This window comes from Staurois parvus, unplaced genomic scaffold, assembly GCF_062004578.1.
Source record: "Staurois parvus isolate SC_StPar_1 unplaced genomic scaffold, SC_StPar_1.0 ptg000191l, whole genome shotgun sequence".
Lineage (NCBI taxonomy): Eukaryota > Metazoa > Chordata > Amphibia > Anura > Ranidae > Staurois > Staurois parvus.
The window spans coordinates 3,285,344-3,302,595 of record NW_028317987.1 but is presented as its reverse complement, the minus strand read 5'-3'; the positions used below and the strand labels follow the sequence as shown (position 1 = coordinate 3,302,595).

The 17,252-nt window shown below is 42.3% G+C and overlaps 1 protein-coding gene across 1 annotated transcript in view; it reads left to right on the top strand.

Moving 5' to 3' along the window:
* The window catches only part of LOC149461882 (uncharacterized), a 154,411-nt gene extending 147,355 nt beyond the window's left edge, over positions 1-7,056 (top strand). The window contains exon 3 of the mRNA XM_089677730.1: positions 4,676-7,056. Coding sequence (XP_089533856.1) covers positions 4,676-6,001 — 1,326 coding nt within the window. The 3' untranslated portion in view covers positions 6,002-7,056. The remainder of the gene's footprint in view (positions 1-4,675) is intronic.
* The last annotated feature ends 10,196 nt before the right edge of the window (positions 7,057-17,252 follow it).

The following is a 17,252-nucleotide window of genomic DNA, read 5'->3' as shown; positions in this document are numbered from 1 at the left end:
ATTGAGTGTTTTGGCCAGTTTGACATTGCTTTTGATCATTCAGTCATCTTGCTTACATTTACATTAAAGAGGCACTTGTAGGTCAGACAAATATAACATAACAGTTATAATGAAATAACCACAAATGTCTTTTCTGTGCTCACAGCATTATCAGTTTTATTCAACCCCCAAGTGACATTCAATCTTAGTACTTAGTACAGCATCCTTTTACAGTTATAACAGCTTTTAAACGTGAAGCATAGCTTGACACAAGTGTCTTGCAGCGATCTACGGGTATCTTCGCCCATTCTTCATGGGCAAAGGCCTCCAGTTCAGTCACATTCTTAGGCTTGCGCACTGCAACTGCTTTCTTTAAGTCCCACCAGAGGTTCTCAATCGGATTTAAGTCTGGTGACTGCGATGGCCACTCCAAAATGTTCCAGCCTTTCCTCTGCAACCATGCTCTAGTGGACTTGGAGGTATGCTTGGGATCATTGTCCTGTTGAAAGGTCCAACGTCTCCCAAGCCTCAGGTGTGTGACGGACTGCATCACGTTTCCATCCAATATCTCCTGGTACTGAAGAGAATTCATGGTACCTTGCACACGCTGAAGCTTCCCTGTACCTGCAGAAGCAAAACAGCCCCAAAGCATGATTGACCCTCCACCATGCTTCACAGTAGGCAAGGTGTTCTTTTCATCATAGGCCTTGTTCTTCCTCCTCCAAACATAGCGTTGATCCATGGGCCCAAACAGTTCTAATTTTGTTTCATCAGTCCACAGAACACTATCCCACAACTTTTGTGGTTTGTCCACATGGCTTTTGGCATACTGCAGTCGACTCTTCTTATTCTTTGGAGACAGCAAGGGGGTACGCCTGGGAGTTCTGGCACGGAGGCCTTCATTACGCAGTGTGCGTCTTATTGTCTGGGCTGAAACTTCTGTACCCACATCTGACAAATCTTTTCTCAGTTCCTCAGCAGTCACACGGGGACTTCTCTCCACTCTACGCTTCAGGTAGCGCACAGCAGTCGAAGTCAGCATCTTCTTTCTGCCACGACCAGGTAGCGTTTCAACAGTGCCCTTTGCCTTGAATTTGCGAATGATGCTTCCTAAGGTGTCTCTTGGTATGTTTAACATCTTTGCAATCTTCTTATAGCCATTGCCCTTCCTGTGAAGAGAAATCACCTCTTCTCTTGTCTTCCTGGACCATTCTCTTGCCTTCACCATGTTTGTAACCACACCAGTAAATGTCTAGAAGGAGCTGAGTATCACAGTCATTTTAAAGCTGCCTAATTGGTGCTTATTATGCTTGATTGCTGCTCGGTGACATCCACAGGTGTTTTCAATACCTGATGGAAAGCACCTGTATGAACCTCTGTTCTTCAGAGTGGTAGTCTTTAAGGGGTTGAATAATTGTGGCAATGAAGAAACCACATAAGAACCATTTACTACTGTATTACATAAACAATTGATGTCATTTTAGTTGCATTTGGGTAGTTACAACGTCCTTGTAGGATTTGATTCTGAATACAATTCCAAATGTACACTATAGTCCCTAAACCCCTTTACAGCATTGGGGGTTGAATAATTTTGGTCACAACTGTACAGTGAAGGAAATGCGTATTTGCTCCCCGGCTGATGGTGAATGTTCGCCCCTCACACAGAAATGATCGGTCTAACAATGGAATGTTCGCCCCTCACACAGAAATGATCGGTCTAACAATGGAATGTTCGCCCCTCACACAGAAATGATCGGTCTAACAATGGAATGTTCGGTGTAACACTGAGAGACAGAATACAACAACAAATTCAGCAGAAATGCGTCTAACAAATGATGACGGATCTGCATGTTCATGAGGGAAAGATTTGATCCCCTATCATTCAGCAGGATTTCTGGCTCCCAGGTGTCTTTCATACAGGTAACAAGCTGAGATTAGAAGCAGTCTTTTAAAGGGAGTGCTGCTAATCTCATTGTGTTACCTGTATAAAAGACACCTGTCCACAGGAGCAATCAAACCATCAGATTCCAAACTCTCCACCATGGCAAAGACCAAAGAGCTGTCCAAGGATGTCAGGGACAAGATGGTAGACCTACACAAGGCTGGACTGGGCTACCAAACTATGGCCAAGCAGCTTGGTGAGAAGGTGACAACAGTTGGTGCAATCATTCACAAATGGAAGAAACACAAAACAAGTGTCAGTCTCCCTAGGTCTGGTGCACCATGCAAGATCTCACCTCGTGGAGTGTCAATGATCATGAGAACAGTGAGGAATCATCCCAGAACTACACGTCAGGATCTTGTCAATGATCTCCAGGCAGCTGGGACCGCAGTCACCAAGAAAACAATTGGTAACACACTACGCCGACAAGGACTGAAATCCTGCAGTGCCCGCACGGTCCCTCTGCTCAAGAAAGCACATGTCCAGGCCAGTCTGAAGTCTGCCACTGAACATCTGAATGATGCAGAGGAGGACTGGTGGGAAGTGTTGTGGTCAGAAGAGACCAAAATCCAGCTCTTTGGCATCAACTCAACTCGCCGTGTTTGGAGGAGGAGTAGGAATGCTGCCTATGACCCCAAGAACACCATCCCAACTGTGAAACATGGTGGTGGAAACATTCTGCTTTGGGGGTGTCAGGGATCACTGTCGCGATGGGCTCGGCACAGGTGCAGTGCACCGCCCTGTGTCGGAATGCGGGCACTGAGACCTGGCCGACCGCGGCGAGTGAGTTTGCGCATGCGCAGTAGGGACCGCGGGCGCGCACGTGGCACCAATGACAGCGCAGGGCGGGATATTTAAATGGCCCTGAGCTGTCATTCAGTGCCTTCTGGTCTTACCTGCATTCTGTATCCTGCGAACCTGTACCTAGTAAGTTGTTGACCCGGATTGTTCTTGACCTGCTGTTGCTGACCTGGCGTGTGACCCTACGATTCTCTGCCCACTGTCTTGTACAGTACTGTCCTCTCTGTTACCGACTCAGCCTGTCTGACTTCGCACTTGCTCAGCCATCCATCCATCCCATCGGGGTCACCCGACCTCATATCAGGCTCTCCCCTGTTGGAGCCCCTGGCGAACACCCCTACCACTGACGGGTGTGCTCAGTAGTCTTGACCTGGTCTCGGGGTACTCCAAGTCCATCCCCACCATCAGGGGCCCTGGTGAACAAGTACCCTGGGGCTTAGATTCCACGCTCTGGGGATACCTGACCAGTGGAGTGCTAGTGGTGCCGCTAGGCGGTCCGTTACAGGGGGTGTCTTTCTGCTAAGGGGACAGGACAACTGCACCGCATCAAAGGGACGATGGACGGGGCAATGTACCATCATATCTTGGGTGAGAACCTTCTTCCCTCAGCCAAGGCATTGAAAATGGGTGGTGGATGGGTGTTCCAGCATGACAATGACCCAAAACACACGTCCAAGGCAACAAAGGAGCGGCTCAAGAAGAAGCACATTAAGGTCCTGGAGTGGCCTAGCCCGTCTCCACACCTTCATCCGATTGAAAATCTGTGGAGGGAGCTGAAAGTTCGAGTTGCCAAACGTCATCCACCAAACCTTAATGACTTGGAGAGGATCTGCCAAGAGGAGTGGGCCAAAATCCCTCCTGAGATGTGTGCAAACCTGGGGGCCAACTCCAGGAAACGTCTGACCTCTGTGATTGCCAACAAGGGATTGGCCACCAAGTACTAAGTCATGTTTTGTGAAGGGGATCAAATCCTTCTTTCCCTCATGAACATGCAGATCAGTCATCATTTGTTAGACGCATTTCTGCTGAATTTGTTGTTGTATTCTGTCTCTCAGTGTTACACCGAACATTCCATTGTTAGACCGATCATTTCTGTGTGAGGGGCGAACATTCCATTGTTAGACCGATCGTTTCTGTGTGAGGGGCGAACATTCCATTGTTAGACCGATCGTTTCTGTGTGAGGGGCGAACATTCCATTGTTAGACCGATCGTTTCTGTGTGAGGGGCGAACATTCCATTGTTAGACCGATCGTTTCTGTGTGAGGGGCGAACATTCCATTGTTAGACCGATCATTTCTGTGTGAGGGGCGAACATTCAACATCAGCGGGGGAGCAAATACACATTTCCTTCACTTTAGGCCTTAATTATTTTTCACCCATTTCCTCCCAGCTGGACATTTTATATCGGATGATGTGATTGGAGCACAGACTTTTACATGGTGATAATAATGTGATAACATCCTCCAACTTTGGACCCTTAAACAGAAAGTGATAATGAGGGAGGAGTCAATACCCCAATGATGGTGGTCTTCAGGATCAGTCCAGTCTTCATCTTGGTTGTTCTCCCCCCATCCTCACTCTCTGACCTCTGGTGGGGCTCAGCCCCGCTGTTCTTCATGACTAAATCATGGAGTAAATAAGGAAGTGCAGTACTTCTTGTGTTGGGAAGATGGCGATGAGTGATAGAGGGGGTGGGGACCCTCGTCCTATAATCCCCTCATCACTGTCCCTCCTATAAAAGACACTTCTGGTTGTTTCCTCACTCTCTGACTAAGGTCCATGAATAAAGAAATGACCTGGTAGGAGATCAGAGGAGCCATTTCCTAGTTCCCTTGAGGGTGGAATTGTAAGTTCCTCAGAGACCAAGCTGCCTGATGTGGGTGGAGTCCTAGTTTGGAGGAACCAATCAGCTCCTGTCTAGTAATCCTCTTTGTCTTTGTATTTTAGTCCATGGCCGGGAGATGAGGAAAACCTCCGAGGATTGTCTCACTTTGTCTCCAGACTGGAAAGTAGACGATGAGGACATCACACAGTATAGTCCAGGAGAAAACCCGACTCCCTCCAATGTCCATCCGGCACCACCCAGTGTAGATGGACCATCGGATTCCTCGTATCCTGAGGAACCTCAGACTGTGCGGGACCGGACCGGCCTTCCAACAGGGAAGAGCTTCTCCTGTACTGAGTGCGGGAACGGTTTCTGTTCTAAATTCGGTCATAATCTGCATAAAATATCTCACACGGGGGAGAAACCGTATTCCTGTCCTGAGTGTGGGAAATTTTTTTCAAAGAAGTCACATCTTTGCAGACATCAGAAATCTCACACAGGGGAGAAGCCATATTCCTGTCCTGAGTGCGGGAAGGGTTTCCATCATAAATCCCATCTTAATGTGCATGAAAGATCTCACACGGGGGAGAAGCCGTATTCCTGTCCTGAGTGCGGGAAATGTTTTTCAGTGAAGTCCAATCTTTACACACATCAAAGATCTCACATGGGGGAGAAGCCGTATTCCTGTCCTGAGTGTGGGAAATTTTTTTCAGCGAAGTCCAGTCTTTACAGACATCAGAGGTCTCACACAGGGGAGAAGTTATTTTTCTGTCCTGAGTGTGGGAAATGTTTTTCAGAGAAGTCCAAACTTCATAGTCATCAGAGATCTCACACGGGAGAGAAGCCGTATTCCTGTCCTGAGTGTGGGAAATGCTTTTCACTGAAGTCCCATCTTTACAGACATCAGAGATCTCATACGGGGGAGAAGCCGTATTCCTGTCCTGAGTGCGGGAAATGTTTTTCATTGAAGTCCCTTCTTCACACACATCAGAGATCTCATACAGGTGAGAAGCCATATTCCTGTCCTGAGTGCAGGAAATGTTTTTCACAGATGTCCAGTCTTCACAGACATCAGAGATCTCACACGGGTGAGAAGCCATATTACTGTCTTGAGTGTGGAAAATGTTTTGCGCGGAAGTCCATTCTTCATAAACATCAGAAATCTCACAAGGGGGAGAAGCCGCATTCATGTCCTGAGTGCGGGAAATGTTTTTCACAGATGTCCACTCTTTACAGACATCAGAGATCTCACACGGGGGAGAAGCCACATTCCTGTCCTGAGTGTGGGAAATGTTTTGCAGTGAAGTCCAATCTTTACAGACATCAGAAATCTCACACAAGGGAGAAGCCACATTCCTGTCCTGAGTGTGGGAAATGTTTTTCAGTGAAGTCCAATCTTCACACACATCAGAGATCTCACACGGGGGAGAAGCCACTTTCCTGTCCTGAGTGAGGGAAATTTTCCTCACTGAAGTCCTGCCTTCCTGTATATCAGGGGTCCCACACAACCCTGGAGGTGTATTAGTGCCTTGAGTGCGGGAAATGTCTTCTAGATGAATGTTGCTGGACATCCCAGCTCTCATGTGGGGAAGAAGCACACCCTGATATACACCTCAGATATACTCCATGGCTGATCTTCATCATGGAAGAAACAGTTGATAAGGAGATGAGAGGCCCCCAAAGACATGGATGAAGTGTGGGACCGGGTTGGCCATTGATGGCAGGAGAAGAAGTTTTCAATGTATTTTCCATCAATGGAAGACATTCTAGCAGTTCAGATGTGATCCTAATAACATTGGTTCCCCCATTCACACAGGAGGAATGGACATGAACTCTCACTGAGGGAATTGCTATACAAACATTCTATGAATAGACCCCCAAATGTCAGGAGACGTTTCTATAAAGACGGGAAGTATGGAGCAGAGAAATGAATAGACCTCCCAGCAATGTTATTACCAGGCTGCAGCTAGGGGGAGCTCTAATGTCACCCCAGCAGAGGGATCCCATCTAGCCCACATTAACCCTCTCACTGCCAGAGCTGTTTCTGCATGATTTTGCACACATGGGAAAATGCAGATTTTGGTCCTGAAGATGAGATAAACCCCCAAACATCTATTCTGTGACATCAGAGGCCCTGGAGAATAAAATGGTGGTGATTGTTAAGGTGTTCCCCGTACACAGATTCCCCTTCATATCCGCCTTTATTTCCTCCTTTCCCCCATTTTCTATGTTGGGATCTTTTCTACAATATTTTGTTATAATAATGGAACACGTTGTGTATTGTATTGTACACCAATAATGACTCCGCCCCCACATTCCAGACAAGGGATCTTCCTGACCAATCCGATTCCTTCCTTTACTATTTCCTGATTTTTATGCTTCAATCTTGTTAAATGTAAAATTATAATAAAACATTTATTGAACAAAAACTATTGTGTGTGTCGGTGCAATGATGGCAAACTTCAATATAGAACATTGCTCCTCGGTGACACCTCACACCCTTCAATAACGGCGCAGAGTGCGGGGGTCAGCAGTATATCATATACAGCCCACCATACAGAGTGCAGAGGGGGCTGTAGTGTGCCCCCCCTCCTGATCCATACCAGACCACATGTCCACAACATGGGGGTCACCTTACCAGCGGGGATTCCCCCAGGTATAGCACCTTGTCTGGTGGCTGTGGGGATCTGTGGGTGGGGGTCATATTGGATTCTGGAAACCCCCTTTAATAACAGGGGGCCCCCCTATACCGTCCCCCCATGTGAATGAGTATGGGGTATATAGTACCCGACAATAGCACCAGCCCAATGACAGCTCCCTAAACTGTCATCATCTACATAAGTGAAGGGACAGGGATGGTGGGACCTTATTACCCAAATGTGACCATATTTGGTCAGTGATGTCACTGCTTTCCCCGCCCCCTTCCTTACATGGCAGGGATTCCCAATGACATCACTGATTCCTGGGGGTGTGGCCGCTGTACCCATCCATGTCTTCCTCAGGCACCAGTGACAGCGGGAAGCTGTTATATATAGAAGTGGTAGAAATGTCTCTTCTATGTGTGATGATCGGCTCCTGCAAAACACGGGACCGGAACAGGCAAAGTTTGGTTTGTACTGTCGTCTCATCCCTACTCTCCGACAACTAAACCCAGAGATCATCCCAAGTGGTCATTGTATTTGTCCCTTACATTGCTGACCAATGGGAGAAGGACCCTCTTATATCAGTGGTCAGTGTAGTGGTCCCTTACATTGGTGACCAATGGGAGAAGGACCCCTTATATCAGTGGTCAGTGTACTGGTCCCTTACATTGGTGACCAATGGGAGAAGGACCCCCTTATATCAGTGGTCAGTGTACTGGTCCCTTACATTGGTGACCAATGGGAGAAGGACCCCTTATATCAGTGGTCAGTGTAGTGGTCCCTTACATTGGTGACCAATGGGAGAAGGACCCCCTTATATCAGTGGTCCATGTAGCGGTCCCTTACATTGGTGACCAATGGGAGAAGGACCCCCTTATATCAGTGGTCAGTGTAATGGTCCCTTACATTGGTGACCAATGGAAGAAGGAACCCCTTTTATCAGTGGTCAGTGTAGTGGTCCCTTAAATTTTGTGACCAATTGGAAGATTCCCTTTTATCAGTGGTCAATGTAGTGGCCCCTTACATTTTGTTACCAATTGGAGAAGGATTCCCCTTTTATCAGTGGTCAGTGTAATGGTCCCTTACATTTTGTGACCAATTGGGGAAGGATTCCCTTTTATCAGTGGTCAGTGTAGTGGCCCCTTACAAAAGACTAGAAGGTCTAAAAAAAAACTAAATGTGAATGAATCACCAGGACCAGATGGGTTGCACCTGAGAGTCCTCAAAGAATGTAGCCAGGTTATTGATAGACAGTCATTCTTCATCTTTAGGAAAGCTTACTGACCGGAATGGTGGCAGCAGTTTGGTGAAAATCTAACGTGGTTCCAGTATTCCAGAAAGGACCGAGATACATATCTGGAAGCTCCAAGCCAGTCAGCCTAACATCAATAGTTTGTAAACTATTGGAGGGATGATAAGGGACCATACCCAAGAATTTGCTGATGAACATAGTATCATTAGTAGTAACCAGCATGGATTTATGGGAAAAGATCGTTCTTGTCAGACCAACCTATTAACAATCTATGAGGAGGTGAGCTGTGATCTGGATAAAGGAACCCCCGTGGATGTAGAAGCAACGAGGATTGTGTCACTTCCAGAGTCACTCAGATGTAAACAAGACATTTCCAGCTTGTGAAAGCATCAGAATGAACTGATCTTGGTTTGATTGGATGTTTTTATGGTCAGATTGGGATCTGGGGTCCAATAGACCGCAGATGTCTCAGTACAGAGAACCTGTCTGATAGCAATAAAAGTAATAAATAAATTGGGACAGTGTAAAAAAATAGAAAAAAAATTAAAAGAAAAAAATGAAAGCACCCCCCCCCCCCTTGTTTGCACACAAAGGCTAACACATACGGAATTCCACCATGCATTGTAAACGGTGTTCTCACCACACGTGTCTCCACACAGGTATGGCTGGAAATGTCAGAGTGAGAGTGATAATTCCGGCATCAGACCTCCTGTGTAACTCTACACTGGTAACCTGACTGACACCTATGAGGGGTATTTAGGCCCCGTAGTTTGGCGCCGTTCCACTGGCATTTGTAATTGTAAAGCGTGACATGTTAGGTATCTATTTACTCGGCATAACATCATCTTTTACCCCCAAAACTGTATTATATTGTGTTTGCTGCACTAACATGAGGTAAAGTTTCTTTTCTAAAAAATGTACATTAAAGAAAATCTGCAGAAATACGGAGCGACAAATATTGTACCAGCAACCATGTTCCTCTCCAGGGTCTCTGCTTATATATAATATTTGGGGGCTCTCAGTCATTTCCCAGCAAATAATGACTTTTACATGTTGGAATGTCAGAATTGGCCGGGTAGGGAAGTATTAATAATAAATACAATAAATAATCGTCTCCTGACATTTAGGAGTCTATTAATAAATGGAACAACAACTCCCCCAGGTAGAAGTGCCGGTACAGTCCATTCCTTCTGTGTGAATGGGATGGGGGGACCAATGGTAGGAGGCTCTTTGCTGAGCTGCTTGAAGGGTTTCCATCCATTTCACATGGAAAATACCACATTTGTCTATTAGATGGTGAGAATTCCTAGGATACTTAGCGTCATCTGAAGGCCAAATGCAGAATTTACCATTTTAAATCAATGGCTGGTTTCATAGCGCTGGTTTAATCCCCTGATGCAGAGCGCACGCAAATTAGTGACCTCTCAGACCACACCTGGGATTTTTTCTGTGTGTACCTGTCTTTGTGCTGGGAGCACACCGCATGGCGCACTCCCAGCACAAAGACCGGGGTGTCAGTGAGAGCCCCGGGTCCTGGAACTCTCAATTCTGGGTCACATGATCGCTGTGACAGCCCCTGATTGGCTATCACAGTGATCAGTCACTATGAAGCCCACCCCCTTGTTTTCTCTCTTTGAATGGAAGAGAGATACATTGTATCATTATATATGTTACACATTGTGTAAAATACCGTATTGTCTTGATATTTTATTAACTTGTATTGGTGAGAAAAGCTCAAAATAGAAAGTCCTTCCAACTCTTGCATAAACTCAAAAATTGATTTAATAATAATTGCATAAAATTAGAAATAAAATATTGGAATACAGAATGTTTAAATAATGTCCAAAAATATAGTTCTGTTCTTGAGATAAATATTATATGTAATTGTGTATGTGTGTGGTGTGAATAAGTAGGCTCTCTTAGCCTTGGTTCCAAAAAAAGTGTGTGTCCAAAGTCTTTGTTCTGCTCTAAAAAAGGAGCAATTCAGCCCCCACCATCTCCTAAAAGTGGGCTGGTATTCTCTTGTAGTCCCACAATGATAAATGACAACAGATGAATTAGTCTTCTTCCCTCCCCTCAGAGTCTGAGTGAAACTTTAGCTTACAGAGATGGGGGAGGGATAGCTAGACTAATTACTACCACATGTTGCTAGAATGTAGAGAAAAAACCCAAGATATATATATATATATATATATATATATATACATCTCCACATATATATATTCACAGACTATATAAAGTCTATTTATCTTACTTTTCCCAATCTAGAACAAATAGAAATATAACAACTCAATTATCCTATTAAGATCCAACTCATCCATACATATGTTAGTACTGTTAATAAGCAGATATTAGATATTAGGTTAAGGAAAGCTTCTAACATTTCCCTCAAAATGATCGATTTATCAGATCTTAATCATTTTCCTTATCTTAATCCATTTATACACATTCTAGTCACTTTCGTATCCATTCATGCGTTTTTAGATCTTAAGATAACTGATCTGAACATATATTCAACTTGATTCTATAATGGGAAAATGAATTATTTGATAAACCTTTTGTATTGTATCACATAAAAATATTTTAACCCTTATTATTTTCCTTTCACCAAATAATTTATCCCCTTAATAAATGTAATATTATAGCACAATACTTTAAAGTATGTATGTCACTTAAAAAATAGATGTTTCATATTTTCCCTCCAAAATATATGTGTAGCACACAGTTCTATAATCCATACATCTTTTCAAATTACCTTATCAACATTTAACCATAACATATGTTCCCTAACTTCAATTCATTCATGTATATCAAATGTTTTTTTTTAAATATACATATAACAATGTATTCCAAGATACCACTTGCTACACGTCTGGACGTGCCTTGGTCTATCACCACGGCTTATCCTCTTGGACATTTAACCCATGTTTTGCCCTCTTGACTGTCTTCATACACACCACGTCTTAAGCTATATGTCTATCTTTCTAGCACGACTCATTCAACATGAAGTGAGCCATTTATCCACAAGTATACACTCTACTTCCCCGTTTTATCTTACCCAAAGCCCTCCCCTCCCCCCCTTTTTTTTCTCTTCTTTCTTTCTCTCCTTCCCCTTCCTTTCTATCCTATACACTTACCTTTCCCACTATACTACCCTACATACCCTTCTCTAACTAACCCCCTCTCTGTCCGTTCTCTAGTTCACACCTGTATCCAAATCCTATCACTTATATATCACAAACAATACAGAGCATTGATCTTCAAACAGGTGTGCTATACTCCACTTAACTCAAATATCCAATCCATGGACACACGAAACATAACAGACACAACATCATGTGCTGTTCTTACTCAACATTTCACACTCCCTGATATAGAAACCTGCTCATAGGTCAGAAGACAATCTATCTCAATGCTTATCTCCTATACTCTGTATATTTGCTGGACTGTAATATTATGTTGTCATAATATCTTACACCATTCTGATCTGTATTGCTTTTTAAGCTTTGACCCATCTGCGAAATGGGAGGTGACATGCTATGTTTTGTTCAGATTTGGTTCCATAACTGTATATGCACTGTTATGCCTTCTTTCTTCTAATAAAAATATTTTTTGGAAAAAAAAAAACAATGTAAAGCTGTCTCAGTTTTTCTATATGTACCTTAGGAAAACTTATCTCTAGCTTAATTAACAACAGATGTTCTGACTAATTAGAGTGACTCTGTTGTAACAAAAGTTTAACCCTTTCACTTCTGAAAGTACATAGTGTGTGATTGTAAATGTTTGTGTGAAAACTGATCTCATCTTGATATGGTAAACAAATCATGTCAAAATAAAATGTACACACAAAAAAAAATATACAGTGGGGATCGAAAGTTTGGGCACCCCAGCTAAAAATTTGTATTAATGTGCATAAAGAAGCCAAGGAAAGATGTAAAAATCTTCAAAAGGCATCAAATTACAGATTAGACATTCTTATAATATGTCAACAAAAGTTAGATTTTATTTCCATCATTTACACTTTTAAAATAACAGAAAACAAAAAAATGGCGTCTGCAAAAGTTTGGGCACTCTGCAGAATTTATAGCATGCACTGCCCCCTTTGCAAAGCTGAGACCTGCCAGTGTCATGGATTGTTCTCAATCATCGTCTGGGAAGACCAGGTGATGTCAATCTCAAAGGTTTTAAATGCCCAGACTTATCTGACCTTGCCCCAACAATCAGCACCATGGGTTCTTCTAAGCAGTTGTCTAGAAAACTGAAACTGAAAATAGTTGACGCTCACAAAGCTGGAGAAGGCTATAAGAAGATAGCAAAGCGTTTTCAGATGTCAATATCCTCTGTTCGGAATGTAATTAAGAAATGGCAGTCATCAGGAACAGTGGAAGTTAAAGCAAGATCTGGAAGACCAAGAAAAATATCAGACAGAACAGCTCGCAGGATTGTGAGAAAAACAATTCAAAACCCACGTTTCACTGCACGATCCCTCCAGAAAGATCTGGCAGACACTGGAGTTGTGGTCACTATTCCACTATAAAGAGATACTTGTACAAATATGGTCTTCATGGAAGAGTCATCAGAAGAAAACCTCTTCTACGTCCTCACCACAAAAATCATTGTTTGAACTTTTCAAATGAACATATAGACAAGCCTGATGCATTTTGGAAACAAGTTCTGTGGACCGATGAGGTTAAAATTGAACTTTTTGGCCAGACTGAGCAAAGGTACGTTTGGAGAAGAAGGGGCACAGAATTGAATGAAAAGAACCTCTGTCCAACTGTTAAGCATGGGGTTGGATCAATCATTCTTTGGGGTTGTGTTGCAGCCAGTGGCACTGGGAACATCTCACGAGTAGAAGGAAAAACGGATTCAATAAAATTTCAGCAAATTTTGGATGGTAACTTGATGCCATCTGTGAAAAAGCTGAAGTTAAAGAGAGGATGGCTTCTACAAATGGATAATGATCCTAAACACACCTCGAAATCCACGGGGGATTACATCAAGAGGCGTAAACTGAAGGTTTTGCCATGGCCTTCACAATCTCCTGACCTCAACATAATTGAAAATCTATGGATAGACCTTAAAAGAGCAGTGCGTGACAGACAGCCCAGAAATCTCAAAGAACTGGAAGACTTTTGTAAGGAAGAATGGGCAAAGATACCTCAAACAAGAATTGAAAGACTCTTGGCTGGCTACAAAAAGCGTTTACAAGCCGTGATACTTGCCAAAGGGGGCAGTACAAGATATTAACTCTGCAGGGTGCCCAAACTTTTGCAGATGCCATTTTTTTGTTTTCTGTTATTTTGAAAGTGTAAATGATGGAAATAAAATCTAACTTTTGTTGACATATTATAAGAATGTCTAATCTGTAATTTGATGCCTTTTGGAGATTTTTCCATCTTTCCTTGGCTTCTTTATGCACATTAATACAAATTTTTAGCTGGGGTGCCCAAACTTTCCATCCCCACTGTATCTGACGAATGAATTATTTCATCAGTAGTCAAAAGTCAATTGTTTTATAAGTTCTTCCTCTATGAGATGCCTTGAGAATTCTTGTCTTCTTCTAGCGCTCTGTAAAGTTAAAATAACTTTATTGAACATAAAAAGACAACAAAAACTATGATGAGTGAATTATTTTTGCAAAGCTTCTTCCAGAATAGATTTCCTTTTTGGAAAATGTACTATCATCTGAAAGGTTTAGAAATATTTGAGTTTTCTTTTAGCAGTTACTCTTAAGTCATTTCCTGTAACAGAAATGCAGTATCATTATTTTGGCATTGATCATTTTACATTGGTTAATCCTCTTACATTAATCTATTAATATCACATATCACAATCACAAGCATTTCTAGTCATGACATGGAAGACATATTTTTATTATAACATTTCTTATTGACTTGTAGTGTTCTATTTTTCCTAAAATGGCCTAAATTCTTCTACAAATGTTCTGTGAATTTAAATATAACAGGACGCTACATCTCCATTATTGGTCATGATTCAAAACCTTGGTTTCAAAAACAAAGAAAGGTTTTGTATCTACCCAGAGATGACAAAGGACTGCCTTTGATCTTATCTCTATAACATTGGAAATATGCGTAACTGTTTTTTGTGTTGACTTACTTCTTGTAGTATTGTACTGATCTGCAGTAATACATACTGGTTTAAAACTTTTCTCACTTCTTATACTGAAAACATGAGGTACAAACTTCTCACCTACAGCTGTGCAAACATGTGTTGGTATGTTTTCCTGAAAATGTCTTTTTGTTACATCTATCTGAATGTGTTTGGATGACAGTGTTTTGTACCATATAGGATCATTTTCATGATAAATGTCTGTTGAACCATCTTCCTCTAGGAGTTTCAGTGATGAATCAGGTGTCTGTAATATGATCTTACTAGATCTCACAATGTTTTCAGTTACCTTGACTGCAAAGAAAACACTTAACAATTTTTTCATATGTGCATCAAAGTTTTTTTCCATATTTGTCAAAGTTCTTGAGAAGAAACCTATTATTTTCTGATCACCTTCTTTCAATTGTGACAAAGTTGCTGAGATTGCATTATTGGTTACAAACATTGGTTTCTAAAACAAAAGGAATTTTACTACAAAACTCAGCAGTACTCAATGTAGTAGCATTCTGCAGATCTCTTTTCAATAGTTCAAAGGCTTCTTTCTCAGTTTGATCCCATTGATCAAACACACCATGTTTTTGTCTCAAACGATCAAATAATGATCTAGACTTTCCTGCAAAATTGGGTATAAAATCTTTACAATGATTTACTTCACAAAATAAATAGAAAAAGCGCCACACTATTTAAAATAATTAGAGATGAGCGAATTATTCAAAAATTCGATTCGGCTAATTCGCCGAATTTGAGGAAGAAATTCGATTCGATGCGAATTAATTCGCTACGAATTTAACTTATTAAAAGGGTTTCTAGGCTTCAGAGAGCCTTTAAATTAGTGCAGAACACTGTACCTTTAATTTAAATGCCCTTGGAGATGAGGAAGGACAAGGAGAAGGAGAAGGATGAGAAGAAGAAGAAGGAGAAGGATGAGAAGAAGGAGAAGGAGAAGGATGAGAAGAAGGAGAAGGATGAGAATAAGGAGAAGGATGAGAAGAAGGAGAAGGATGAGAAGAAGGAGAAGGATGAGAAGATGGAGAAGGAGAAGGATGAGAAGAAGGAGAAGGAGAAGGATGAGAAGAAGGAGAAGGAGAAGGATGAGAAGAAGGAGAAGGATGAGAAGAAGGAGAAGGATGAGAAGAAGGAGAAGGAGAAGGATGAGAAGAAGGAGAAGGATAAGGAGAAGGATGAGAAGAAGGAGAAGGATGAGAAGAAGGAGAAGGAGAAGGATGAGAAGAAGGAGAAGGATGAGAAGAAGGATGAGAAGAAGGATGAGAAGAAGGAGAAGGATGAGAAGAAGAAGAAGGATGAGAAGAAGGAGAAGGATGAGAAGAAGGAGAAGGATGAGAAGAAGGATGAGAAGAAGGAGAAGGATGAGAAGAAGGATGAGAAGAAGGAGAAGGATGAGAAGAAGGAGAAGGAGAAGGATGAGAAGATGGAGAAGGATGAGAAGAAGGAGAAGGATGAGAAGAAGGAGAAGGATGAGAAGAAGGAGTTTCAACCTCTGTATGGAGGGAATGTCACAGAACTGTCAGAAATAGCCTATTTCTGACAGTTCTGTGACATTCCCTCCATACAGCGGTTGAAACATTGTATCTATTTGTTTCCATAAATGGAAACAAATAGATACAATGTTTCAACCGCTGTATGGAGGGAATGTCACAGAACTGTCAGAAATAGCGGAGCTCTGCAGATACACTTAGCGGAGCTCTGCAGATACACTTTTTGCCGGCTTGGAATTCTTCTTATTTTCATCCTACTTCTTCTTCTTCTTCTTCTTCATCCTCATCCTCTTCTTCTGAGGATGAGGATGAAGAAGAAGAAGAAGAAGTAGGATGAAAATAAGAAGAATTCCAAGCCGGCAAAAAGTGTATCTGCAGAGCTCCTCTAAGTGTATCTGCAGAATAGAGGAGCTCTGCAGATACACTTTTTGCCGGCTTGGAATTCTTCTTATTTTCATCCTACTTCTTCTTCTTCTTCTTCATCCTCATCCTCAGAAGAAGAAGAAGAGGATGAGGATGAAGAGGAAGAAGAAGAAGAAGTAGGATGAAAATAAGAAGAATTCCAAGCCGGCAAAAAGTGTATCTGCAGAGCTCCTCTAAGTGTATCTGCAGAATAGAGGAGCTCTGCAGATACACTTTTTGCCGGCTTGGAATTCTTCTTATTTTCATCCTACTTCTTCTTCTTCATCCTCATCCTCAGAAGAAGAAGAAGAGGATGAGGATGAAGAAGAAGAAGTAGGATGAAAATAAGAAGAATTCCAAGCCGGCAAAAAGTGTATCTGCAGAGCTCCTCTAAGTGTATCTGCAGAATAGAGGAGCTCTGCAGATACACTTTTTGCCGGCTTGGAATTCTTATTTTTATCCTACTTCTTCTTCATCCTCATCCTCAGAAGAAGAGGATGAGGATGAAGAGGAAGAAGAAGAAGAAGTAGGATGAAAATAAGAAGAATTCCAAGCCGGCAAAAAGTGTATCTGCAGAGCTCCTCTATTCTGCAGATACACTTAGAGGAGCTCTGCAGATACACTTTTTGCCGGCTTGGAATTCTTCTTATTTTCATCCTACTTCTTCTTCTTCTTCTTCATCCTCATCCTCTTCTTCTTCTTCTGAGGATGAGGATGAAGAAGAAGAAGAAGAAGTAGGATGAAAATAAGAATAATTCCAAACCGGCAAAAAGTGTATCT